Consider the following 26509-nt stretch of genomic DNA (forward strand, 5'->3'; position numbering starts at 1 on the left):
GGATAGGTACAGGATGTTTTGCTAGACAGATGTTGACTGCTTACACTTAAGTTGCAGCAGCCTACGGTTAAAACAATAACGAGAACAATTGATTGTTGGCACATATATGAGAACTCAAATAATCTAATGACTTTTCTTTTTAAAAATATCTAATCTAACATCCTTCCCCTCCAAAACATTACCTTCTGTGCAGGGAGGTTTGTGTATATGGATGTATATATGGAGCATTCCAGCCCTCAATTTCTTCGACTAGCGATATTTTTCTTCCACTTGCAATATTATTAAAATAGCACACACACACATGACCGATACATTATGCAAATCTACTGATTGTGCAGCTTGGATGTTATATATGCACTCATGAACCCACACCCCTGGACATGAGCTTGTGTGGCTACTACGTGTATCAGCATCTCTAATACAAGTGTTCATTAAGTCTTAATTTGAAAGAACACGGGGGCAATAAATTCAGCAACGAGGTACTCAAAGACCAACTTTGTGGCTCGGGTTCTCTATCAATCTCTTTCCAAGCGGAGCGTGTCACATCAATACCAGTTACTCAGCTTCCGCTATACAACTGTGACATCCATACAGATACATTCTGAACTGTTCCCTTCTCAGCGGGGAAAACGGTTTTGTAGCCAGACCCTTAATTATTAAAGAAACTGTAAGCATATTTACTGGAAAGGCAATCCCAAGGCCCTCGGGCCTGCTCAGGAGAAGGGCAACCTTTTGACTAAGGTTGCCAGTCCCCATCTCTGGGCGGGAGATCCCCCGATTTTGGGGGTTTCTCTCCGCCATGGACCAGCTGGCCAGCAGGGGAAACCCCGCCCCTAAAGAGGGACATTGCCATGTGATGTCCCTTATACGATGACATCACCAGGAAGTGACATCATCACATCAGGGATGCTCTGGTTTTGGGGCAAAACTCGATGGTTTGAGGATGAATTCACCATAGAGTTTTGCCCAAAAACCAGAGCGTTGCTGAAAAAATGACATCACTTCCGGGTGACGTCAGTGTGGTGCACAATGTTCCTGCCCACCCCTGGAATGCCTCCCATAACATAACAGAAGCCATGTTGGATCAGGCCAATGGCCCATCCAGTTCAACACTCTGTGTCACACAGTGACCAAAACCCAGGTGCCATCACAAGGTCCCACCAGTGGGGCCAGAACTCCAGAACACTATTCCCCCCCAAACACCCAGAATACAGAGCATTACTGCCCCAAACATAGCGTTCCATATATAACTTGTGGCTAAAAGCCACTGATGGACCTCTGCTCCATATGTTTAGTTAGTTCCCATCCCTTCAACCATAGGTTGGTAAGATTCAGAAGGGGGGGGAATCAATCATTAAATGTTCAAAAAATCCATCAACAGATTGCAACCAGTCCATATCATTAGAAAACAACAATTTCAAGATAATATAATGACTAGAACACTGAACGTCAGAATAACAAAAGCTCCCAATATATCCCGCCTGGCTTTAACAAACACAGGGCATTGTAACAACATGTGTGAGACAGCTTCTATTGTTCCAGAAGTGCAAGAACACTTTCTTCCCATCCAGGGAATGGTTTTAAACCTTTCAGTATATTTGGCAGCTGAAAGCAAATTGCATCTTGCTAATAAAATTAAACGTCTACCTTTAGGGTTTTTCATAGTGATCAAATAATTGGCAGCCGTAGAACAAGTAGTGGGAATATATACTTTTTGTGTCGCCCTTCGATACAACTTAGGGCCCCAAGGCAGCGTACAACCAAAAACATTACAACTGGCTTTAAAATACGTATATAATAATTAAAACGATGATTAAACCGAACACCTAAACAGGAAGGAGGATCAGTGACCAAAGAAAACAGAAGTGTTCACTCGCCGGTAGAAGATAACGCTAGAGGGGGTCAGACTATTTTCCCTGGGGAGAGGATTCCATCGTTTCATTGCCAAGACTGAACAGGACACCCAAAAAAAAGAGGGGGGGGAATCTAAACCAACAATGCACAAACCTCCTGAGGAAGTTTAGAAAACTAACAGAGGGCCAAAAGTTAAAAACATAATAAGTATACAAAATAGTGTTCGTTACAAAGACATATAAAAACCTAGTAGGGGCCCAAATAAAGCCTCATAAAATGTACAAAGTTACAAATGCACACAAAAGAGAACAGTATGTATGACCTGATGCGTTTTGACTCACAAGGGCCTTCTTCAGAGGTCAAATGGTACAAAATATAACAAGCAACAGAGTCCCTGTAAACACATGTAAGGCAATTAGCAATAAATAAAAAATAAAGAAATAAAATAGGACCAAAAGTGGAATGTTCCAATATGGAATTGAATGACACACCAAAAAGTTTCTATTTGGGGCCACAAATATATCTGGCGTGTCAGAAGATGTTGTATGACCTGGAAATATTATGCGTCTTGCAGTTTAGGTCCTAAGAGTGCAAACAGAATGGCCTTGTCAGGGACTATGTGCCATCCACTCAAAGCAGGGCTTCTGACGATGGTCCGAGCTATCAGGTAGGTTGATATGAGAGTAGGTGATCCATCAGGAATGCTGGTCGCAAGCCATATAGAGCTTTAACGATCAATAACCGCTACTTATTTAGAAAACAGAAAGAGTCCAGTAGCACCTCGAAGACTAACAACATTTGTGGCAGGGTAGGAGATTTCGTGAGTCACTGCTCACTCCTTCAGATAGAAAAGAACAAGGTCCCTTCCGCATTTGCCTGCCACTCCGGAGTTTCTCAGACAGATTTCACACAAGAGCTGTGCCGCGGTCGCACCTCCCTTTGCCCCGCTTTTATTGGTCAATTTCCCACTGGAAGCCACGGGGCCGCATTTTGACCCACGACTCCGCCCGATTTCCCCCGCAGTTTAGTGATCCTCAAAAAACAGGATCGCAAAACCGCGGGGAAAATCGGGCAAAGCTGTGGGTCAAAATGCGGCCCCGTGGCTTCCAGTGGGAAACTGACTGATAGAAGAGGGGCAAAGGGAGGTGCGATCGCGGCGCAGCTCTTGTGTGAAATCAGTCTCAGTGTCCGAGTCGAGGCAATCTGGGTCCAGGGCAAAACAGCATCCAAATAACCTGGGCTACGCTGCCATGAGTGTGGAGATGTTTTCTAATTGCTTTGCATTCCTTCCCATGCACTTAATTGCTTCAGACCTGTAACGCTCATCTTTGATGTTGTACTGGTGGAGTATGCGGTGTCTATCGTCCATGGGAGCTTCTCCGTTCCCAGCTTCGCAACCGTTAGAAAGTCTAACAGTATCCCCCGCGCGGGAGCACACCTAATTGGTGATTGCTGGGGAGGGGAGCGCATGCGAATGCCCTATATCCTATTATGCGCACAGGTATCTCGCCATTCCTAACAGTGTTCATGTTATCGCATCTATGGCTTTTCAATAAAAGTAAAACCTTCCTGGAAGCGTATACTTCGCTGTTTAGCTGTGGGTCCTGACACTGGGGCAACAGCAGGCTGAAACTGGGCTAACCCACTGAAGTGAGGGAATGTGATGAAGAATGGGCGGGAAACCCGGAATAAAAAGAAGGTTTAAGTCGATATTAGTGCAGAATGGGGGGGGGGACTGGATTAAAAATAAGGCTGAATTCAATTTTAGTGCAGAATTGCTTGGAGGAGACCGCGGTGAACATGGATTAAAAGGAGAGGGCGTAAAGGGCCCAAGAGTCCAGGAGCACCTTCAAGACTAACAACATTTGCAGGGTAGGAGCTTTCATGGGTCACTGCTCACTGCTTCAGATACCCACGAAAGCGCCTCCCCTGCCACAAATGTTGTTAGCATGCGGGGCGGGTTAGGAGCTTTCATGGGTCACTGCTCACTGCTTCAGATACCCACGAAAGCGCCTCCCCTGCCACAAATGTTGTTAGCCCTGAAGGTACTCCTGGACTGTTGCTCTCTTCTACGGCTACAGACAGACTAACACGGTGGCCCATCTTGATAGTTACTTATTTAGACCCGTATACCTCACTTTTCTCTCCAGTGGAGACCTCAAGCCGCTTACCGCAGCCTTCATTTGATACCACACTTTGAGGAAGACGAGGGCGAAAGTGTGCGAGGGGCCACAGGTTCCCCCACGAGGCTTCCATGGTAAAGTCTGTGGGGAGGTGAACCAGGGCCTTCTATCCCATCCCCGTTCCCAAGCTTTGTAGCCGGTAGGCAAGAAGGAGCTGGGGGGGGGGTCCATGGGGACGTGCTTTTTGCTTTGGAGGGAGCCAGTGCTGCTTTGCAGGACCCCGTGGGACCCCTGTAGTTCTTCTGAAGCAGCAGTGTGCCAGGTGATGCCTTTGGGGGAAGGGGGGGTAAACCCTTTGCCTCTGTGCTGTTTTGCCAGCGGAAACTCCCTCCCCTACATACTAAACGTGCCACTTAAGGTTGCCAACCTCCAGCTGACACCAGGAGATCTCCTGCTATTACAACTGATCTCCAGGTGACCAAGATCAGTTCCCCTGGAGAAAATGGCTACTTTGGAAGGTGGAAGAAGAGGAGGAGGAGGAGATTGGATTTATACCCTGCCCTTCACTACCCGAAGGTGTCTCAGAGCGGCTTACAAACTCCTTTCCCTTCCTCTCCCCAAAAAGATATCCCATGAAGTAGGTGGAGCAGAGAGAGCTCTGAGAGAACTGCTCTTGAGAGAACAGCTCTGAGCGAACTGTGGCTGACCCAAGGTCACCCAGCTGGCTACATGTGGAAGAGTGGGGAATCAAACCCGGTTCTTCCAGATTAGAGTCCGCCGCTCTTAACCACGGCACCAAACAGCACTTTGGAATGGCTGGGCTTCAGCTGACACGGGAGCCCAGTGCCACCTTAAAGCCATTTTGGTGTAGAGCCAGTTTGGTGTAGTGGTTAAGTGCGCGGACTCTAATCTAGGAGAATCGGGTTTGATTCCCCACTCCTCCACTTGCACCTGCTGATGTGACCTTGGGTCAGTCACAAGCTCTGGCACAGCTGTCCTTGAAAAAGAGCAGTTTGTGTCAGAGTTCTCTCAGCCCCACCCACCTCACAGGGTGTCTGTTGTGGGGAGGGGAAGGGAAAGGAGTTTGTAAGCCGCTCTGAGACTCCAAGTGAAGGGTGGGGTATAAATCCGATCTCTTCTTCTTCTTCTTCTTGATGACCCACAGACCTTATTCTGCTTTCAGGAGGAGAGAGCCTTGGCTCAAACAAACAATTGCTGGGACTCTTTAAGGTTCAACTGGCTACAGTTGCCAATTCTAGGTTGGGAAATTCCCAGAGATTTGGGGGTGGGGCCTGGGAAGGGTAACATTTGGGGAGGAGTCCCTTTGGGGATGCGATGCCATAGAGCCTGCTCTCTCAAGGAACCGTTTCCTCCAGGGGAACTGATCTCTGGGAGACCTGTTGTGATGCCGCAATATCGTCATCCACACCTGGAGGTTGGCCGCCCCCCTGGAGTCCAGTTTTATTTTGCTATCACAGACAGTTCTGGTCACCACACCTCAAAGAGGATATTAGAGCATTTGGAAAAGTGCAGAAAGGGTTGGAGCACCTTCCCTGTGAAGAAAGGTGAAAGCGCTTGGGGCTCTTTAGCTTGGAGGGGTGACATGATTGAGGTTTCTAAGATTGTGCGTGGGATAGAGCAGGTAGAGAAAGAAGTGCTTTTCTCCCTTTCTCAGAATACAAGAACTCGTGGGACGCCATGAAATTGCTGAGCGGTCGGGTTAGAACAGATAAAAGGAAGTCCTTCTCCACCCAAAGAGTGATTTACACATGGAATTCACTGCCACAGGAGGTGGCGGTGGCTACAAGCACGGACGGCTTCAAAAGTGAATTAGATAAGCATATGGAGCAGAGGTCCATCAGTGGCTATTAGCCACAAGGTATAGATAGGGACTCTGGAGCAAGTGATGCTCTGTCATCTTGGTGCTTGGGGGGGTCCACAGTGGGAGGGCTTCTAATGTCCTGGCCCCACTGCTGGGCCTCCTGATGGTACCTGGTATTTTTGGCCACTGTGTGACACAGAGTGTTCGACTGGATGGGCCAATGGCCTGATCCAACACTGGCTTCTCTTAAAATTCTTACGTTCTTACAGTGATCTACCGGGAACGGATTTCAGTTCGCAAAACCAACAGAGGCTGGAAATGTTTGTTCCCTCTTTTCCTTCCCATCTGGCCCTGATCCACATTACGGCTGCACGCCTGGACACAATTTACTTTTATACAGACTGTTGATGGAGCTTCCGCGACCCCCTGTCATGTCTACTTTGCCCTTATGCACCATCTGCAGTGTCTGTCGGCTAGGTTATTAGAAACGTCATGCCTAGTGAAGACATTAAAAAGAGGAGGTCACAACACAACAAAATCCCTGGAATGAAATTAGATTTGACAAGTTCACAACTTCACAAAATGCAAATGCAGCACTAACTATAGCAGCCAGTCAATCTTTTAAATGCATTCATTATTCAAATATTATCCAGCTCTCGCCGTTCTCAGTTCTCTATTACCCTCCAGCTAAGGAGTCTGACGTGGTCATCCTGGGGATTATCCCATTAACATCGCGACAACCCTGTGAGGTAGGGCGGCAGGGGTGCCAACAGAAGAAAAATAGCCTGTGCCTTTAATAGACGCTTCATGTGGACAGGTGGCCGGCTGAAGCTTTTCATGGCACGGAGGTAAATAACATCACCTGGTAAATAACATGTCAATTTAAGGGTCAGGACATTTTTTTTTCCTCCCGGAAGGTGACACCCTTGTAGGGTAGGCTGAGAGGGAATGGATAAAATCACTCAGGAAGATTCACACCTGAATGGGAGTTTGATTCTCGATCTCCCGAATCAAAGCCCAGGATTTTCCCCACAACGCCACTCTCCTCTGCCAAACTATTTCAGTAGAAGTTGAAGCACTCAAATTGACAAAATGCTGACCGTTTCGCATTCTGTGAGACATAAACTCTGACTTACAACTAGATGCCGCCCAATACGACTTGGGTGTAGCCCGAGGAAACCCAGAATGCTTAGCTAACCCAAACGGAGAGCCCTCGCCTTAGAAATGTTTGTGTCTGTTCTCACATTCCCCACTGCAGGTGGAAGATGGTGTGTGTGAATCCATCACTCGCCAGAGACTATTGCACATGGAGAAACAGTTAGAGTTGCCAACATCCAGGTGGGTTGCCAACATCCAGGTGCCAACAACAGTGGGTAACCCACTGTTCACAACTGGTCTCCAGGAGATCGGGCAAGTCTAGGTACTGGTATCACCTGAGATTAAGCCTAGAGACAGACTATGAACTGCAGAACTCTCCAGATGAGCACAAGAAAAAAAGGAAAAAAATGTGGGACTCCTGGTATTTCTTCCAAGTCCAGCCAATCCAGAACCTTCATACAGTTTCCAATGCAGGTTCCGAGACCTACACGTAACACAGCTTGGGTGACGTGGGATAAACTCAGGCCCAGCTGTAACCTATGCAAGTTCTTGCTCAGGCCTTGCAGTTTCCGAACACTTAGAACCCATCACACCTGACCATCATGCATCACGGGGGCATATTTCAAAATAGCATTACCGAGGGAGGCCAGGCTAGCTGCCACTAGGGCCGGGGCCTTTTCGGTGGCGGCCCCTACCTGGTGGAATGAGCTCCCGGAGGAGATCAGGACCCCGCGGGACCTCTCTCAGTTCCGCAGGGCCTGTAAGACGGAGCTCTTCCGCCAGGCATTCAATTAGGGGCTGCCACCATTGGACCGCCTGACTGTTGCAGCACCTGGCCCATGAGCCACCAGCGAGTTGTTGCATTAAGGAAACTACGAGCAGGAAAACACCTTAGAACACTGGGAAATGGAAATCCACTGAAAATGTGTCATCTCAGTGACTTTTAATTGCCACCAGCACTTTATGCCTGTTGATTTGTGGTGTTTCTAATAATTGTGTTTTTAAGTTGTATATATGTCTTCTTGGAAGCCGCCCTGAGCCTGCTTTGCAGGGAGGGCGGGGTACAAATTTGATAGTAAATAAATAAATAAATTACCATAGAAACAGGAACAAGCAAAGGCCAGAGACATTTGACCTCAGGCCCAAGAGGGCATTTGCTTGCTATTAAATTGGCAGGTCCGGTTGGGGAATACCTGGAGATTTGGGGGTGGGTGGAGTAGGCGTACCAAGTCCCCCTGGGAGCCGGGGAAACCCCCGCCCAAGATGCACGTTCCCCGCTGCCGGCGGATCGGGCCCCGGGGGGCACCCCACCCCCAAAGCACGGGACATGCCTGGCGTCAGCACAGCCACGCCGGGCGCGCCGGGGGCGGGGGCGCGGTCATCTGAGGGAAAACTCTTTGTTTTCCCTCGGATGACCGCAGCCCCGTCCCTGGTGCGCCCGAGTCACTTCCGGGTGACGTGCTTGCGGGGGGCACGCGCTTCGCGCACACGCTCCCGGAGGAAGTCAGGAGTCCCCCGCTGCGGATTATTTACGACCTGGCAACTCTCGGGTGGCGTCTGAGGAGGGTGGGGTTTGGGGAGGGGAGGGACTTCAATGGGGTATGATGCCACTTTCCAAAGCAGCCATTTTCTTCAGGGGAACTGATCTCTGTTGCCTGGAGCTCAGTTGTAATCCCGGGAGATCTCTCAGCTGGCAACCCTACTTGCTCGCGGCCCCTGCTAATACTTGCAAAAAGAACAGGCTGGAATAAGCGTACCCTGGAACCTGGCGTCCAGAAAGCAGCTAGAGAAGGGAAGAAGGCGACGCCGAAGGTGGAGGTGGTGTTAAGAATTACGGGCACGGAGGCTCCCCTCATCCCTGGATCACTGACAAGTCGCCATCCAGGGATGCCTAAACTAGACTCCTACAAGCTTTACAAAATTCCCTGGAGCTTTTGTCCTAAGAACATAATCACGGTTTCCCATCACTGCTTTATACGGTATCACAGATATGTCTGTCGTCCAACCCTACACACGATTTTAGAAAGCCTTCTGCACACGGCTCGTTGCTCCAGAAAGCAAACGTGTCTCCTTGAAAAGCGCCGCACTGAAGCCAGACTCGGCCGTGCGCTCGAATGCACGCTGAGTCCCAACCTTTCACATCCAGCAAGTGAGAAGCGCGAGGACCTGCTGAGTTGGATTGGGGCCACAGAGTTTTGATTCCTCTGCTGCTTCCTCTCCTCTCTACCATCGATTTGTGTAAAGGACACAGGAGAGAAACGCTATCAAACCTCATTTTACAAAGGCAAAGATAAGTACTATGAAACGTAAAGGGGGGGGGGGACCCATACATTTTAAAATTAAGATTTCACAATTACTGCAGATCTTCCTCCTGCACCTTATTTTATGCATTCTATAGTCTTTGACGAGGAAGGAACTTTCCATCACAGATGTATTTACACATTTAAAAAAACAAAACCCTGTGTCTGAATTCAGTTATACACACATATCTCCCCCCCCCCCCACCAAAAAGAAAGAGCAACTGGGAAAATGCCTCCTTGATCGCCAAAAACTGGATTTCCTTGTTCTTCTCTTTGGGATCCTTTGTGCCCAGAAAACTCGTTTAAACCAGTTTGGGTAATTTACTTTGTAAACTTTCACAATGCCTCAGTATTAACCCACAGGGCAAGTTATCTTCTTTGCTCTTTGGTCCTTTGACTAAAGAAAAACTAAGCCCTCGTTTCCAATACTGCACTCCAATTTCCACGAAATAATATAGGACAATCCTGGTTAAAAGCTGGGCGGCTTGTTTAATAAACGGTAATCAGTTGCTGCTTATTATAAAGATTGCCCTGGATCACGCTTTACTGCCACGCTCTCCTTTTAAAAAAAGTATTCAAATTGCAGGTGGAAAATTCCTGAGCACCATTCCACTTTTGAGTTGCCAACTGACAAGTATTTTATTGGTCTAACCAGTAAAACTAGTTTTGTCACACTGTTAGATCCAGCCAGCTTTTTCACTCCATTACAGCCGTATCACATGTGCTTAACGCGGTGGCTATTACAGTCCCCGTCTCACAAGACTTTTGTCCACGCAGGCCCCGTGATCCTCCGCATAGCCTTTTGGGGAGCCAAAGGGGACCGCTTCCCCCTTTCGCCATCAACAGAAAACTGCTTGGATCCCACACCAAGAGTCCCTTCAGCATCTGAAATGTCAGGCAACTCCAGATTCTGCCGCAAGCCAAGCAATACCCGGCCATCCGCCACATTCCAGCCCAACTCCATCACCAACAGGGACTCTGATGCCTATAATACTCATCTGACCCACTGGCAGGCTCATTCTCAGACTCTCACGCATTCAGAACTGATAATATGATACATTTTGAGCCAGAGACTTTCTTGTGTGCTTCCACACACAAGTATTCCCCTGGCCCAGCAGTTGAGTTTGGGAGCCTCAGACACCGTCAGAAATGGCGTCTTCCATTCTGGAGAGCTGAAGCTGACTTGAGATCTTAAAATTAACACGGCGCATTAAAGAACAATAGCTCAGTTCTGTCTGCATCTCACACAACACTCCTTCACTGGCCTAATTTACACTATACTACAGTTCCCAGGCAGTATTGGGAGAATGTGCATGAGTTGAAATACGACAAGCCAAAGTCGAGCTCTCAGCCCCCATCCACCAAAGGATCTCCGTCATGGAGAACTTTCGTAACGAGAGTCCCATGTACAATTTGAGGCTGGGGGAGGGCAGTCACCTGTCCATAATCTCCAATGTATTAAATTCTGCCGACAACACACACCCTCTCCCAATGGATCGGTGCTTGTGAAATCAGAAAGCTGGGAGGAAAAATGTTCTCACTTCTTTGGAGATAAATTTCAGGCGATCCCCTAAAATGCGAATATTGACACTTAAAAGCATGGATTTTATTCCACTGCTCCAGACAGTCAGTGTGTAAAAATCTTAATCCATCACCAAAGAATCAGATTCATTTCCCTACTCCTGACTGTAACGTTGGAAAAAATAATTTTGGCTTGCAAAAAAAATAATCATCGAGAACAGAGACGGTTAAGCTTGTCATTTGTACCATTGTTTAAAAATTGCTTATGTAGAATCGCCTTCCCTTACCTCAAAGATATTTGATGACTCATTGTTGTACTGATTGGAAATGATCTCTGGTTGGTCGCTGTACCACTTGAGTCCGCCCAGGAAGCTGTCCGCATCCAAGTCATTCACGTCTAGTTCAGAGAGGTCGAGTTCGGGAAGATCCGGGCAAAGGGGCTGGTCTTCACCAACCAGAGCAGCACACTGGAGGGGCAGAATGGGGGGGGGGGGGGGGGAGAAAGGCAAAGATGGCGGAGGGTTTTCGGGACAAACACAGAGGCTAACATTCGTTGCTATTTTGCTTTTTATTGGCTTATTCTTGGCCCGCGCCCGGCAGGAAGGCAGAGACTCGGCCGTGGCCTACTTCGTCTTCCTTTCCGTGAGGAGACTGTCGTGCAGCTTGGAGACCTCCGGCTCGAAGGCCTCCATGACTAAGGTGCCGTTGGCGTCCAGGAATTTGGCGATGGACCGGGTGAACTCCGCCTCCCGCTGCTGCTTGGTTCGGCCGCTGATGAAGGTCATCTTCAGGGTGTATTTATCGTCGAACCTGGAGGGGGGAAAGGGTTTAGGGGTGAGAAGAAGGAAGAGATTGGATTTATAGCCCGCCCTTCACTACTCAAAGGTGTCTCAGAGCGGCTCACAAACTCCTTTCCCTTCCCCTCCCCACAACAGACACCCTGTGAGGTAAAAGAAGAAGAAGAGATCGGATTTATCCCCCACCCTTCACTACCCGAAGGTGTCTCAGAGCGGCTTACAAACTCCTCTCCCTTCCCCTCCCCACAACAGACACCCTGTGAGGTAGGCGGGGCTGAGAGAGCTCTTGACAGAAACGGCTCTTTTTCAAGAACAGCTCTTATCAGAACTACAGCTTGCCCAAGGTCATCCAGCCAGGTGCAAGCGGAGGAGTGGGGAATCTAACCCGGTTCTCCCAGATTAGAGTCCGCTCACTTAACCGCTACACCAAATGGGCAGGACGGGCGTGATTCAAACCACTGATTGCAGACCAAGCAGGCCGGTCGGATGTTTTGGTCAGCTTCGTTCAGACCTGAGGAAGGTCAGGCTTTTAGTCGCTATGCCTGCATGCTTTCCAACTCCTTCGGCTTTGCCTGGAGTTGGAAGTCTTTATCTAACATCACATTAGTCATGCCGGCCAAATGGGGACTCCATCTCCGACTGCCTCTTCCAACTGGGTATTAGAAGAAGAAAAGAGATTATACCCCGCCCTTCACTACCCAGGGGGGGGGGGGGGGGAGAAAGACACAGAAACACTTCCATTAATGACAAGAAGTCAGGGACAGGAGCAGCACGTGAGAAGAACCATCTGTCAGCTAACTCGCTTATACCACCAGCAGGGTCACAGGAGTTCACTTCCTTTTGGGGATGGGGGAAAAAATAACCACGCTGACTTACAACAAGCTCAGCAAAGGTGATTAAAGGAGGATGGGGGCCTCTATGCGCCAGCATGCCCGAAGGGGGGGGGATGACCTTTGCCTCCTTACGCAACCTCCTTGCAACCTCCTTTGTCGGGAACAAGTCTTTTTTATTCACTTTCCCCAAAGTTCACAAGAAGCAAGCCGGGGTTGATGGGATTTCTGATCCTCACATTATAAGATTTATGCCTGGGATAGAGCAGGCAGAGAAAGAAGTACTTTTCTCCCTTTCCCACAATACGAGAACTCGTGGGCACTCAATGATATTGCTGAGCAGTCGGGTTAGAACAGATAAAAGGAAGTCCTTCTCCACCCAAAGATTGATTGACACATGGAATTCACTGCCACAGGAGGTGGCGGCGGCTACAAGCATGGACACCTTCAGGAGGGAATTGGATAAACATATGGAGCAGAGGTCCATCAGTGGCTATTAGCCACAAGGAACTCTCAGTCTGGGGCAAGGGATGCTCTGTCTTCTTGGTGCTTGGGGGGGCAACAGTGGGAGGGCTTCTAATGTCCTGGCCCCACTGCTGGACCTCCTGATGGCACCTGGTATTTTTGGCCACTGTGTGATACAGAATGTTGGGCTGGATGGGCCTTTGGCCTGATCCAACATTGGCTTCTCTTATGTTCTTATGTTATGCTGGACCAAGATGTTACTGGCCAGAAACAGTCAATCCACTATTCCACACACACACAACCCGCCGCCACCACTTTAGTTTTGTTTTATGTCATCAAGTCACAGATGACTTATGGCGATGCCTTAGAGTTATCATGGCAAGAGGTGGTTTGCCATGGCCTGCCCCTGCGTAGCGACCCTGGACTTCTCTGGAGGTCTCCCATCCAAATACTAGCCAGGGCCGACCTGGCTTAACTTCCAAAATCTGATGAGATCGGGCTAGCCTGGGTCGTCCAGGTCATGGCCCTGCTTCAGGGGTAGTTGTCAAATAAGCAATGCAAGGTGATTCAGCACAACAGAAGCACAAATCCCCCCTCCCCCAATGTGTTGGGCAGACGACGACATGGGCAAGGAAACAGAACGTGAAGGCATTGCGCATTTTGTCTTATTACAAGGGACGGAGGGACGGTGAGAGGCAAGCAAATACTCCCCACTTAATCCCCATCAATAGAAATTGTTTTAAGAACATAAGAGACGCCAATGTTGGATCAGGCCAAAGGCCCATCCCGTCCAACACTCTGTATCACACAGTAGCCAGAAATACCAGGTGCCATCAGGAGGTCCACCAGTGGGGCCAGGACATTAGAAGCCCTCCCACTGTTGACCCCCCCCCAAGCACCAAGAAGACAGAGCATCACTTGCCCCAGAGCCCCTATCTATATACCTTGTGGCTAATAGCCACTGATGGACCTCTGCTCCATATGCTTATCTAATTCCCTTTTGAAGCCGTCCATGCTTGTAGCCGCCACCACTTCCTGTGGCAGTGAATTCCATGTGTTAATCACTCTTTGGGTGAAGAAGTACTTCCTTTTATCCGTTCTAACCCGACCGCTCAGCAATTTCATGGAGTGCCCACGGGTTCTTGTATTGTGAGAAAGGGAGGCATGCTCTATCCCATGCATAATCTTATAAACCTCAATCATGCCTCCCCTCAGTCGTCGTTTCTCCAAGCTAAAGAGCCCTAAGCGCCTTAACCTTTCCTCATAGGGAAAGTGTTCCAACCCTTTTATCATTCGAGTTGCCCTTTTCTGCACTTTTTCCAAAGCTATAATATCCTTTTTAAGGTGTGGTGACCAGAACTGCACACAGTATTCCAAATGAGGTCGCACCATTGATTTATATAGAGGCATTATGATATTGCCTGATCTTTTTTCAATACCCTTCCTAATAATCCCCAGCATAGCATTGGCCTTCTTTATTGCAGTCACACACTGTCTCGACATTTTCAGTGAGTTATCTACTACAACTCCAAGATCTCTCTCTTGATCAGTCTCTGCCAGTTCAGACCCCATCAACGTGTATTTATAGTTAGGATTTTTGGCTCCAATGTGCATCACCTTGCACTTGGCCACATTGAACCCCATTTGCCATGTTGACGCCCACTCGCCCATCCTTGACAGATCCCCTTGGAGTGCCTCACAATCCTCACTGGTTTTCACCACCCTGAACAACTTTGTATCATCCGCAAATTTAGCCACTTCACTGCTTACTCCCAACTCCAAATCATTAATGAACAAGTTAAAAAGCAGTGGACCAAGTACTGATCCCTGTGGTACCCCACTGCTTACCACCCTCCACTGAGAGAACTGCCCATTTATACTCACTCTCTGTCACCTGTGTCAGTGCCCCTGCTCTTTGTCAATGGTTTTGTCGGGTTTACATATGCCGCATCGTCTTTATACGCCAACCGTGTGGCGGTTGTATACACATGCTTTACAGGAACGGCGCAAAACAATCAAAAGGTCAGTTCCCAGGAGGGAGAAGCAACCGGGGTGGGGTGGGACCGCAGACAAGAAATTCAAAGTCACCCCTAGAGAGGTGCCACGGGGGGGGGGGGGAAGCTTTTACCACGGGGGACTGCAGAAGCACAAGCTACAAAGCAAAACCAGGGGGCGACGCAGCAGAGCAGAAGACTGCCAGCATGGTGCAGCGGTTAAAGCGTCAGACTAGGATCTGGGAATTCCAGGTTCAAATCCCAACTTGTGCCACTGCATCTTGCTGGGTGACTTTTGGTCAGTTACATCTTCTCAGCCTAACCTACCGCACAGGTTTGTTGTGAGGATAACGTGGAGGAGAGGAGGAGGGCGTAAGCCACTTTGTGTTCCCGTGGAGGAGAAAGATGGGATTTAAATAGAGTAAATAAGCAAACTGAAGAACAAGCCATGGCCCTGCAATTCTCACCCGCATTTGCGTTCACCGGCCCAACCGATCCAGAATTACCAGAGTTAGCAGGTATTTCATCTGGTCTTCGTGCTTACCCAGCTGAGGATAAAATTTCATTTTTGCTATCTGACACTGATGCCTCTGTCTCTTATAAAGTTTCATTATTTGCCCTTGCTGCAAAGAACATACGTTCCAAGGTGGCATCGGGAAGGGGCATTATTCAGGCTACTGTGTTATATTTGGTCATTGATTTCTGGCACTTTTATATATTCTGGTATTAACCTATAGTTTGTTCACAATTTGTGTTTTGTAATTTTGTAGCGGCCAATGGCTAATTACAATAAAGTGGTTAAGATGCTGAACTGCAGGCTGTGGAAGGTCGGTAGTTCAGCAGTTCGAGACCTGAGTTGCCACATGACGGAGTGAGCTCCCGTCTCTAGTTCCAGCTCCTGCCAACCTAGCAGTTCGAAAGCAAGAAATTGCAAGTAGATAAATAGGTACCACTTCGGTGGGAAGGTAACAGCGTTCTGTGCGCCTTGGTGTTTAGTCATGCCGGCCACATGACCACGGAAACGTCTTCGACAGCGCTGGCTCTTCGGCTTTGAAACGGAGATGAGCATCGCAACCCTAGATTCGGATTCGACTGGCTTTCGAGCAAGGGAACCTTTACCTTTACCTAAACTGAAACACAAGAAGTTTGAGTCCAGTGGCACCTTTAAGACCAACAAAGATCCCCGGTATAGGCTCTTGTGTGCCTGCATAAAATTTTGTTGGCCTCCAAGGTGACACCGGACTCAAACTCTGTTCTGCTGCTTCAAACCGACACGCTGCCCACCTGAATCTAACGACGACACAGAGCAGACCACAACCCCCTCCGGGACATCACCCTCATCGTAAGCAGGTCTTGAAACGTTTCCCATGGCAGGAGAAAGGCGAGCCCCTGCCAAGTAATGACCAAATATCTATAAATGTCACTTTCCATTTATGGAGCCTCCCAATCTAGGAGCTTCACTTTCAGATTACAGACGCCGCCTGAAAGGGAAGACGCCGGCCAATCGGAAACTGGGCTGCAGCCAAACCAGCGAGGGCCGTGGCTGTGTTTTTCACAGCCCGCCCCTCCCCCAAACACAGGATAACAAAGACACTTCCTTATCTTCACAACAGCCTTGCCAGGTAGGTTGCTGTGTTCCCTTTCTGCAGGCAGGGAGATGGAAGAGAGAGAGGCTGCCTGCCTGCCTGCCTGCCAAGATGCCTGGAGACCGACACGGTTGCCTCCCAGGTTTTGGGAGCCCTGTTCTGAGTTACCTATCATGCATGCACGTGCACACATGATACTTCATCCCCCTCCATTCTTCTCTGACCATTTAACTATTGCAGACTCCGGAGAATCCCAATAGGCACACAGGTATTTCTTCATGCTCTTTATGCTCACCCTAGCCGTTGCACTGAATCCAGGGATACTGAAATACAAACAAAGATGCCATTTTGGGAAGGCAGGGAGAGCAACCTCGGCTCTCAGACCAAATGTGATTCTTTTGTAAGGGCACATAACATAAAGCAATAATAAGCAAGCACGACAGATGCCTCAAAGACACAATACTTCCCTGCAGTGTTTTGTTGCCTTGAAAGCTATACAAGGACGGGGTTGAAACTTTGCTGTGATTCTGCCCTTTGGAGTCTTGGCCCTCCCCACTGAAATGGTGCTCTGTAAATGCAAATGGCTGGCCCCGGGACAGAGTTGGCGCAAGCCATTCCCATCGGCAATCCTCAACAGAGGTATACTCTTCTAAGCCCATTGACTTTCATAACTCTGCACAGGACTCCGTCATTAATTACCTAACTGGAAGCACAGAACAATCTCAGAGACCCATCACAGGGTTCTGGGGTGCATATGCTCAGGGCCAGGTTATGACTTTTGTGGGCCCTAGGTGTGTGTGCCTTCATGGACCCTGCCCCCTTCCTCCATAAATATATATATATATTATGACTGTGCTGGTATGAAGACAAATATAACCCAGTCTGGATTATATTAGTCTTTATACCAACGTAGTTGAAGTATGTATTAGGGTTCCCAGACCACCGCCACCCCATGGAGGGAGGGCCCCCCGCCACCAGGCATGGCGGGACCCCACTGTCCTGCTGGTCAGTTTCGTGGGCACAAGGTACTCATGCCTTCACAGGCCCCTCTCGCCACAATTATATCAATATTTTTCCCCCTGATGTGAGAAAAACATTTTAAATGTTTTCTTCGGCCCTAGAAGTTCACTTTCCCCCTTCTGATTTTAAAATAAATACAAACATTTTCGTGGGACCCGAAAAAGTATTGTGGGCGGGCCCTGGGCCCTGTGGAATCCAAGCAGTCAGCCCCACGTATCCTGAATGCCCTCTAGAGATCCCTGTGAAATTGCGACTCGCGTTGCTTCGCTTGTGTATTTGGCTCAGCCTGCCTATGGCCAAGTATCTAGGAGCGACAATATTGGCGCCAAAAGGACTGGGGCTGCAGCAGATGCCCTACACAGGACGACACTGGCCTTTCAAGACCACCCAGTAGAGCCTGATTTGCACCATCTCCTGAGTGGTGTGGTAGTGGACTTCCAGTTCCCATACATACAGGGTTGCAACCTCTGCGCTGAAAAATATCTGGAGATTGGGGAGGTGGAGCCTGGGAGGGGCGGGGTTTGGGGAGGGGCCTCAGCAGGGTATAATGCCTTCGAGCCCACCCTCCAAAGCAGCCATTTTCTTCTGCGGAAGAGGAAGAGTTGGATTCATACCCCGTCCTTCACTTAGAGTCTCAGAGTGGCTTACAATCTCCTTTCCCTTCCTCTCCCCACAACAGACACCCTGTGAGGTAGGTGGGGCTGGGAGAGCTCTTCCCAGAACTGCTCTTGAGAGAACAGCTCTGAAAGAACTTGTGAATGACCCAAGGTCACCCAGCTGGCTGCATGCGGAGGAGTGGGGCATCCAACCCGGTTCTCTCATATTAGAGTCTGCCACTCTTAACCCACGACACCAAACTGGAACTGATCTCAGATGTCTGGAGATCAAATGTACTAGCAGGAGACCTGGAGGTTGGCAACCCTACACACAAATGTTCAGCCACATGCAGATTGTACATTATGTGCCGCAGCAGCAATGTCTGCCTGATAGGGTGGTGGTGGTGGTGGTAAGGCGCTAGGAGATCCAAAGTTCGAATCCTCTGCCACAGAAGCCTGATGGTTGAACCTGGGCCAGTCCCTTTCTCTCTCAGCCTAACCTACCCTATGGGGTTGTTGTGAGGAGAAAATGGAGAAAGATGTGGTAAGACACTTTGGATCCCCCACTGGAGGGTAAGTATCTAAATAATTAAAAAAATAAATTAGGAATTGCAAACAATATCCTTGCAATCTACCCTCACTAGGAGGTAACGGTGTGTTCCTGGGAGCCATGTGCGAGCTATCATGGGTTGGCAGCGACCTTGCAGGTGACTTTTAAATGGGCCTAAAGTCCACAATAAACCGTGGCATAGGAGAAAAAATCCTCATGGTCCTAGTCCTCAATGGTACACTACGCATTTTGCACAAAGAAGGTCCCTGCTCTTTACCGTTAAAGATCTCGGGGAACAGGGGTGGGAAAGACCTCTGGCCAAGACCTGCCAGGCAAAGACGACAGTGCAGGTCCAGAGGGGCCAGCGGTCTGTCTACGGCCAGCTTCATATATATTATGAAATTCAGGCGGCATCCATATGGCGATGCTGCCCCGTGTTCCTTCTGTTCACAGAAGCAACAGAGCATCTGCACGGAGACTTCCCCCACCTTTTCCTTGTCCCAGCTCTCCAAGGCCACCACAGTTCATTTAAAATTACCATCACACCTAAAGGACCGCCTCACCCGTTATGACCCTCTGCAGTGTTTTCGTTCTGCCACACGTGGGCTTCTGGTGGTGCCCTGACCTTAATTCACCCGTCTTGAGTGCGAGAAGAGCTAGGGCCCTTTCCATCGTGACCCCGACCTGGTAGAATGCTTTGTCTGAGGAGACTTCTGCCCCGTGCATTCCGCAAGGGATGTAAAGACACTCCACCGAGCATTCCACTAATGCAATCTTGGTGGACTCTACCACTAATGCTGTTGATCCAGAGGCCAAAAGCACTGGTCCACCAAGTGTTGGGCTTTTAATTGGATTTTACTGGAATGATGGTTTTTTTATTGTTATCGTCTTGTTATGTTGTTAGCCTCCCCAAGCTCCATTCTGGGGGAGGGGCGGGATAAACAGCTAAATAAATACATAAATCAGTAATTGTGCCACTGCTGCAGCATCGGGCTACCACCAAATGTCAATTACGGATGTTAAACCACTGCAATAAGACAATTACACGGTGCTGACGTGGGCCAGGCCTGCAAAAACACACACCTCTCTGTCCTCACAGTGTGGCCCAAGCGTTTAGACTGTTATCCTTCCTAAAGGCTGTTATTCTCTATAGTAAGCCGGGTTTGGGCACCGTTGCAGCAAAGCAGAGGAAAATGCAGAAAGTGGAGCCTTGGGAGACATCATGTGCAATGCTCCCTCTAAGCGGTGGAGTCTTGTGAACAAGAATTCTACTCTGTGAGCTCCTGGCATTAAAGTTGTGAGCAAGCAATTTGGCGACTGCATAAATTTAGTTTGCTCTGGAGCCATCCTTCCCGAGCCAAGACAGAAATGTGTGCGTCGGAGGCTAAAAAGCTGTGAGCTGGCTCACACTAACTCAGCTCAGAGGGATCACCAATCACGAGGATGTTCCAAAGAGACACGCTCCAGTTTAGGCCCCAAACCCAAACAAAACCTCTGTGGGTCAGCAGCCCGATTCCTGATCCGAGAACGTGATGCCAAGTTGTCCCCGGGAGGGTGAGATTTTAATCTTTAAGAGGCGGATTCTGATCTCACGAGGCTCGATATTTTCTTTCGGCCAGTCTGTTACCAGTGCGATTTTTACCAGTGGAAGGCCACCGGGATAAGTCTTGCAGGCAGGCAAATGTACAGCACACACACTCATATGCAACAGCTGCTTATAATGGGAGCCAATCAAAGGACTGACCCCCCCTTCTATTGTGAAATGAGTGCACAAATTTTGAAATGTTGGTCTCGATATTATGTCAGTCGTTTTTGTTGGTCTCGATATTATACGTGATTGTTCGTGTTGTTTCTATTAATAGTTTTGGAGCTGATCATACATCAAAATAAACTGAACTGAGCATACTGGTAGCCATACACCAACAGCAGTTGGCAAAGTTCCTATATATACCAAGCAGTCAACAGGAATTCAGGCCCACCGGTCTTTGCAGATAATGTACCGGCCTGTCAAAGGCATCAATGAACAGTCAATGTCTTTCCTGAGATTTCTCGGCATCACAAGTCATCCAGCCGAGTGTGCATCCCAACCAGCATCTAGATGGGGGAAGGGAAGCCCAAAGATTACACGCTACAAACTCTGAATATTTCTTTTTTAGTCATGCAGCCACCTACGCTCGGCACCACAAAGTCCCAGTGAGTCCGACAGGACTTTTGCAACTGAAAACCTGCCGGATTTCAGAGCGCTTTCTTTCGGCTGGATCATGCCCACGGCACATTAATAAGCATTCCACTCTTCGGTGGTTCCCACAGAGATGTGTTCAGAAGAACAGGGAGGGCGGGATAAAAATCAAATCAAATAAATAAATAAATAAATACATTTCCACTCCCATCGCAATCTGAGCCTGCCAGCCCTGGAATGACGGAAGCAGCTTGCTCTACAAACGACACAGCAGTTACGGAGTTAAAAAGCTGGGTGTCGGCAGCGTCCACTTTTTAAGAACAGAGGGTTTCAAGTTTTGCCACCATCTATGTTTCACTGCTCCTGGATTCATCTGCAGAAAACATTGCCAGCAGGACCAGCCACAGAACAGATCCAGATTTCAGACACCTCGGCCTGCCAGTTACCTGCAAACGGTGGCACAGTTTCCTTGATTTACTGTCGTCTTCCCCTTTTCCCCACCCCTTTACTGTGAATGGAGTCTATTAAGGTAAGCGCATCGGTGGCCACGGAACGCTCCCCCCCCCTCCGGAAAAAGACCCTAATTCCCCAGTGTCTTGTCACGCCACTCTTCAATAATAAGGGCAGGTTTCTCGCTCAGGCCGGACTTCGGGAGAAATAGTTGACAGGCAATCCCTGCAAGAGCAAATTTGGCGTGTGACAACCTAATTGCGCGGCGCACTTCGGAAGAGAGAAACAGGGTCAACAGATGCCGAGCAGCTGGCACCGGACTGCCAATTTACCCCCCTCACATTCCTGAATCCAGAAGGGAAATGCAGGGAATCAGACGACAGGGGCAGAGAGAGGAGGACTTAAGGGGGCAGAAGGTGAGGCTTGGCTTGGAGGCACCAGTCCCTCCACTGCTGTGCTTTAAGAGAGTGCAGGACTGAACAGGCAGAGGTCCACCTTAGGTACAAAATGTACATGTGGACCTTATAGAGGGTGGGAGAGAGACATGCCAAGAAAACTGCAAAACAAAAACTGGCAACAATAACAACAACAACAACAACAACAACAAAGAAACAGTTTTAAAAAGAAGACGTGTCCCCCCCAACTCCCCGTTTCTCGTCCTGGAATGACCTTCGGATCACGACTGTCCTAATGCAGAGACGGCCTTTTCTTGACACCCCAACGAAAGACGTGATCTCATTAAAGGATAAGCCAGATCTTTGCCTGAAAAGGTATATCCTCTGCACTGTCTCCCAGGTCCATGCCCGTACAGGTCAGTGGCTTATGAACCGGCTACTTTTTGATTGCCAGAAAAAGGAAAAAAAACACCAGATGCTCTCATAGCACATTGCCTGGATAAGCCAACTGAGTTCCCTCAATAAGTATAGTATAAAAAAAGGAGGTCTGCCGTGGCCATTTTGACGAAATTAACTTCAGTAAAGTAAAATCTGCCCTTTGCAGTTTTTAATAATGGCTGCTGTGTCACTTTTTTAAAAAAAGCCAACACAAAAAAAAGAGCAGAAGTCAGCCATGCCCCCTCTTGGCACTGTGGACATGATAACAAAAACCTGGGCTTCTGGGTAGGGCCCTCTGCTTCTAATCTGAGACACATTAGTAGCAAGTGTCCTTGTTATTAATTTATATTTGGCCTTTGAACGATGCCAGGTGGAACACTCCAAGTCCTAGAAGCGTCCTCATCTGACTCACAGCTATCTGGCTATTGCCTATACAACTCTAACAGGTGCCCTTTTCATACAATGTCACTTTATTTTTATGTTTTGCGAAGAGAGTGGCGCCGAGCCACAGCGTATGACAGTTATTATACAACCAGACCCTTCAATTCGTAATAATTTTTAAGAGGCTGAAAAGCAGCCACCGCACACACAACACTAATTACGGTCGCCTTCCTTTTGCCCAAAGATCACCCCACCCACCCCTCCAAAGGCTTCACAAAAGAGCAAACAATAAACTGCCTTAACCGGTGGATGGTAATGAATCATCATAATGAAGCATTGTTCTCCATTAACCTTTTGGGGGATTCACGCACCTTGGAAGGTAATTTTTTTAGAATTACAGTGTGTGTGGGGGGGGGGGAGACTTCCCATGCACCCTACAAATTATAATAACGGGAAAAGCAAATCTGTGGATCTGTAAGAAGTTTCTTTAAAAGAGTCCAAAGGGAGCAGGTGCCAAAAACACAAACAACCCCCACCTCCAATGTGCCGGTTGGAATCGTGCATCTTGGGGTCTTCCCAATCAGTCGCTGCACATCGCCTTTGCTAAACGCAGAAATGCTCTGTGGGGATCCTGCGTTAGCTATCAAGATGCACAGGCCTCTGCCGGAGAGACGGCCACCTCATTGTGGGGGGGGGGGCATCAGAGGTTAGGGAATAACCACTGGAGACTGCACAGAAAGCAAAAGATGCCGCTAGGACTTGAAATGCAGCAAAGACCGAGTCACAGATGCAGTACGCAAGCGGTAAACCAGGCAGGCTGGGCACAGGGCAAAGTGCAGGACAGTTTGGAAATGCCTTACCCCAAAGCCGAACCCCGCAGGCCACCTAAGTGGGAATCAGCGCCCCCCCTTCCTTCCCCCCAAACAAGCAGAGAGGGGTGTGCTGGTGGGTGGGTGGCGGGACTGCTCTCGGCCATCAACTGCATTTCCTTGTAACTAGCCCGAAATTCCTCCAGGAACTCCAGGGTTTAAAACAGATCATCCCCATTTCCACTGACGCCGGCTCCTCAAATCAGCCGGCAGCAGCCTTCGTAACAAAGCATGATGGAAAGAAGACGGAGGGGAAAAAAGGCAACGGGAGAAGCGGCAGCGGCAGCACCAGCACGAGAAATACGAGATGCCAGTCCACGGGATCCTCCCAGCTGCTCAGGACTCCTAAGAGCCCACAGGACCTATGAATTTCTCCATCTCTAGTCTGTTTTACCAAGAAGTCAAAACAAGGGACGGGCAATTACGATTTCCAGACAGAAGGCGGCCGGCGAGGTGGTGCACACATTCCATGCAAAGAAACAGAGAAGATGCAATCTCTGTTCTCCTGTTATGGTTTAAAAAAAAAAATGCTGAGCGCACAGCAATGCTTCTTCCAATCAAAGGTACATCATGATGCCCATGTTCTAAGGGATTCTTTAAAGGGAGAGGGGAGAGGACCTCCGGTCGAATGTGCTTCAGCTAAGAGGAATGCCGTCGGGGCTGCAGCTCCTGGCCTACACTACTTGGGTCACACACCCCAAACTTAGTGGAAGTTCATGCTGGGGAAACAGGTATGGGAAGAGAGTGTAAAAATGTGCCTGCCCTTCCGAGAGCTCATTATTATTATTATTACTTTAGATTTGTATCCCGCCTAGCCGGGGCAAACTGGCTCAAGGCAGGGTACAGGATCGATAAGAAGGGGATAGAAGGGGGTACAGGATAGATAAGAAGGGATAATCAAGAAGGGGGGGGTCCTTAAGTTGCAGGAACTTTCAACCAGCTCATAATTGCTTCCTGCCCACCCCCCATTTTGCACATCACCAAGATAACCCCTCCCTAAATTCCCACTTTTGAGACTCCAGAGATCGCCAAAAGGGGCTGCTATTTTCTTGCCTGCACGCCACCCTCTTATTATTTCCCCCAACCCACCCTGTGTAGCCAGTAAAAAAGAAAGAAAGAAAGAAATGCAGATCTGATGTCTCACTCTCTGTTCTGACTGAAGCCGCTGCGGGCAGCGCCAGCAGCAGACCCAAAAGAAGCCCGGCTCGCGTGCCCCCATCCTGTGATCTCAGCACCGTTTAACCCTTTGCGGGGAATGTGGGAATGAAGGGGGAGGAGGGGAGAGAGAGAGAGAGTTCCATGCAACCCTTCCAACCCAAGCAGCCTGGCATCTCCTCCTAAGCATTCCGGTCTGGTGGTTGGTGGGTTGTTTTTTTAAAAGCCATGCATTCCCACAAGACAACCAGCCACCCATGTGCAATACCCCCCTCTCTCCCCCCCTCTCCCCTAGCCAAGCATCCCCCTTCTTCCCACAGTGGATCTTAACTAGCAACTAGGAAAGAAGCATGCAATGATTTTGGCAAGTTGCACAAAGCCTTAACATGGCAGATGATAGGAAAGGATAGATACGAAAAGGACAGAGGGATGACTGATAGATGATTGATTTGATAGATAAGTTGGATGATAGATCAGATAGACAGGCGCCTTTCCCCCACCGTGCCACCAAATGCCCAGAGGAGAGCCTGGAGTCCGCCGGTTCCCCTTCGCATCTCGGAGCGCGAATATTGCACACGCACGGGAACGAAAGGAGAGCGCATAAAAATAGTTTCCAACGGCAGGGAGATTCCCCGCCGCGGCAGCCAGGAGATAGATAGATAGATAGATAGATAGATAGATAGATAGATAGATAGATAGATAGATAGATAGATAGATAGATAGATAGATAGATAGATAGATAGATAGATAGAACTAGAGAGGAGACCTTAAAACAGGGGGGTAAAAAACACAGGATTAAAGCGTGTTCCCATTCCAAAATAAGAGGGGGGGGGGAAGAGGCTTCCCTCCTCTAGCTCCCTTCGCGGTTATTCCGGGTTTCCAATAATAATAATAATAATAATAAATAATACGACTACTAATGAAATGAAATAAATAAAGCCAACGCAACTCAAGCCCCCTCCCAAAAGGAGGAGGAGGAGGCAGGCAGGCAGGGCGCCGGGGCGTGAGGCAGGGGCGCGGGCGGCTCACCTCGATGTCAGTCCAGGCGGCGTCCGGGCTGCACATGTCCCACGCCATCCAGCTCCGGAATGACGGCGGCGGCGGCGGCGCTCGCAAACTCCTCCACTCCGCTCCACCGCCCGGCCGGGCGAGGCAAAGCGGCGCGAGGCGGCAGCGAATCCAGGCGCAGGCAGCGGCGGCCGCCCAATCGCCGGCCCCTCACTGCCGGGGGGACCGCAGGCACCTGTCTTACTACTCTTCCCCGTCACGTGAGCAGGAGGAGGGGGGGAGAAGAGGAGGGGAGGGGGAGGAGGCCGGCCTGTCACTCACCCGCCCGCTGCTGGACGGGGGAGAGGGGGGGGGCTCCGCGGCGGGCGAGGGCCCCGTGACGTCACGGCCGGAGGCAGACCGCGGCGGGAGGGGAGGCGAGGCGCGGGGACGGCCGGGGCGAGTGGCTCCAGTTTGCTCCCCCCCCTCCTCCTTCCCCCTTGGCCGAACAGCGTCGATGGGGGCAAAGGTTCGGTTGAATTGCAAAAGGGAGAGAGCGAGCGAGAGAGGTCGCAGCAGCAGCAACACTGGCCCGACCTGGGGACCTCTGGGGCAATGCTCCCTCTAAGCCGTGGAGTCCTGTGAGCAAAAATTCTACTTTGTGAGCTCCTGACAAAATCAATGTTCCCTCTAAGCTGTGGAGTCTTGTGAGCAAAAATTCCACTTTGTGAGCTACTGGCATTGAAGCTGTGAGTGAGTGATTTGGCTACTGCATAAATTAGTTTGCTGTGGAGCCCTCCTTCCTGAGCGAAGGGAAAAATGTGTGAGCCGGAGGCTAAAAAACTGTGAGCTGGCGCACACTAACTCAGCTTAGAGGGAACACCGCCTGGCATTCAAGTGGTGAGCGAGCCATTTGGCGACTGCATAAATTAGTTTGCTCTGCAGCCCTCCTTCCTGAGCTGAGACAAAAATGTGTGAGCCGGAGGCTAAAAAACTGTGAGCTAGCTCACTCTAACTCAGCTTAGAGGGAACACTGCTCTGGGGGTGTGCATGGGGGGGGGGAAGCAAATTCAACTGGGAAGAGGAGGTCGAGGGGGCG

The 26509-nt window shown here is 49.3% G+C and overlaps 1 protein-coding gene across 1 annotated transcript in view; it reads right to left on the reverse strand.

The window, feature by feature from the left end:
- The window catches only part of PPARGC1A (peroxisome proliferator-activated receptor gamma, coactivator 1 alpha), a 173255-nt gene extending 147748 nt beyond the window's left edge, over nt 1-25507 (reverse strand). The window contains exons 1-2 of the mRNA XM_015416760.1: nt 25453-25507; nt 11006-11185 (exon numbers count right to left, since the gene is read on the reverse strand). Of these exons, the coding sequence (XP_015272246.1) occupies nt 11006-11185; nt 25453-25500 (228 nt within the window). The 5' untranslated portion in view covers nt 25501-25507. The remainder of the gene's footprint in view (nt 1-11005; nt 11186-25452) is intronic.
- Nucleotides 25508-26509: the final 1002 nt, after the last annotated feature.

This window comes from Gekko japonicus, unplaced genomic scaffold (genome assembly GCF_001447785.1).
Source record: "Gekko japonicus isolate JY-2015 unplaced genomic scaffold, Gekko_japonicus_V1.1 scaffold56, whole genome shotgun sequence".
NCBI classification, from domain to species: domain Eukaryota; kingdom Metazoa; phylum Chordata; class Lepidosauria; order Squamata; family Gekkonidae; genus Gekko; species Gekko japonicus.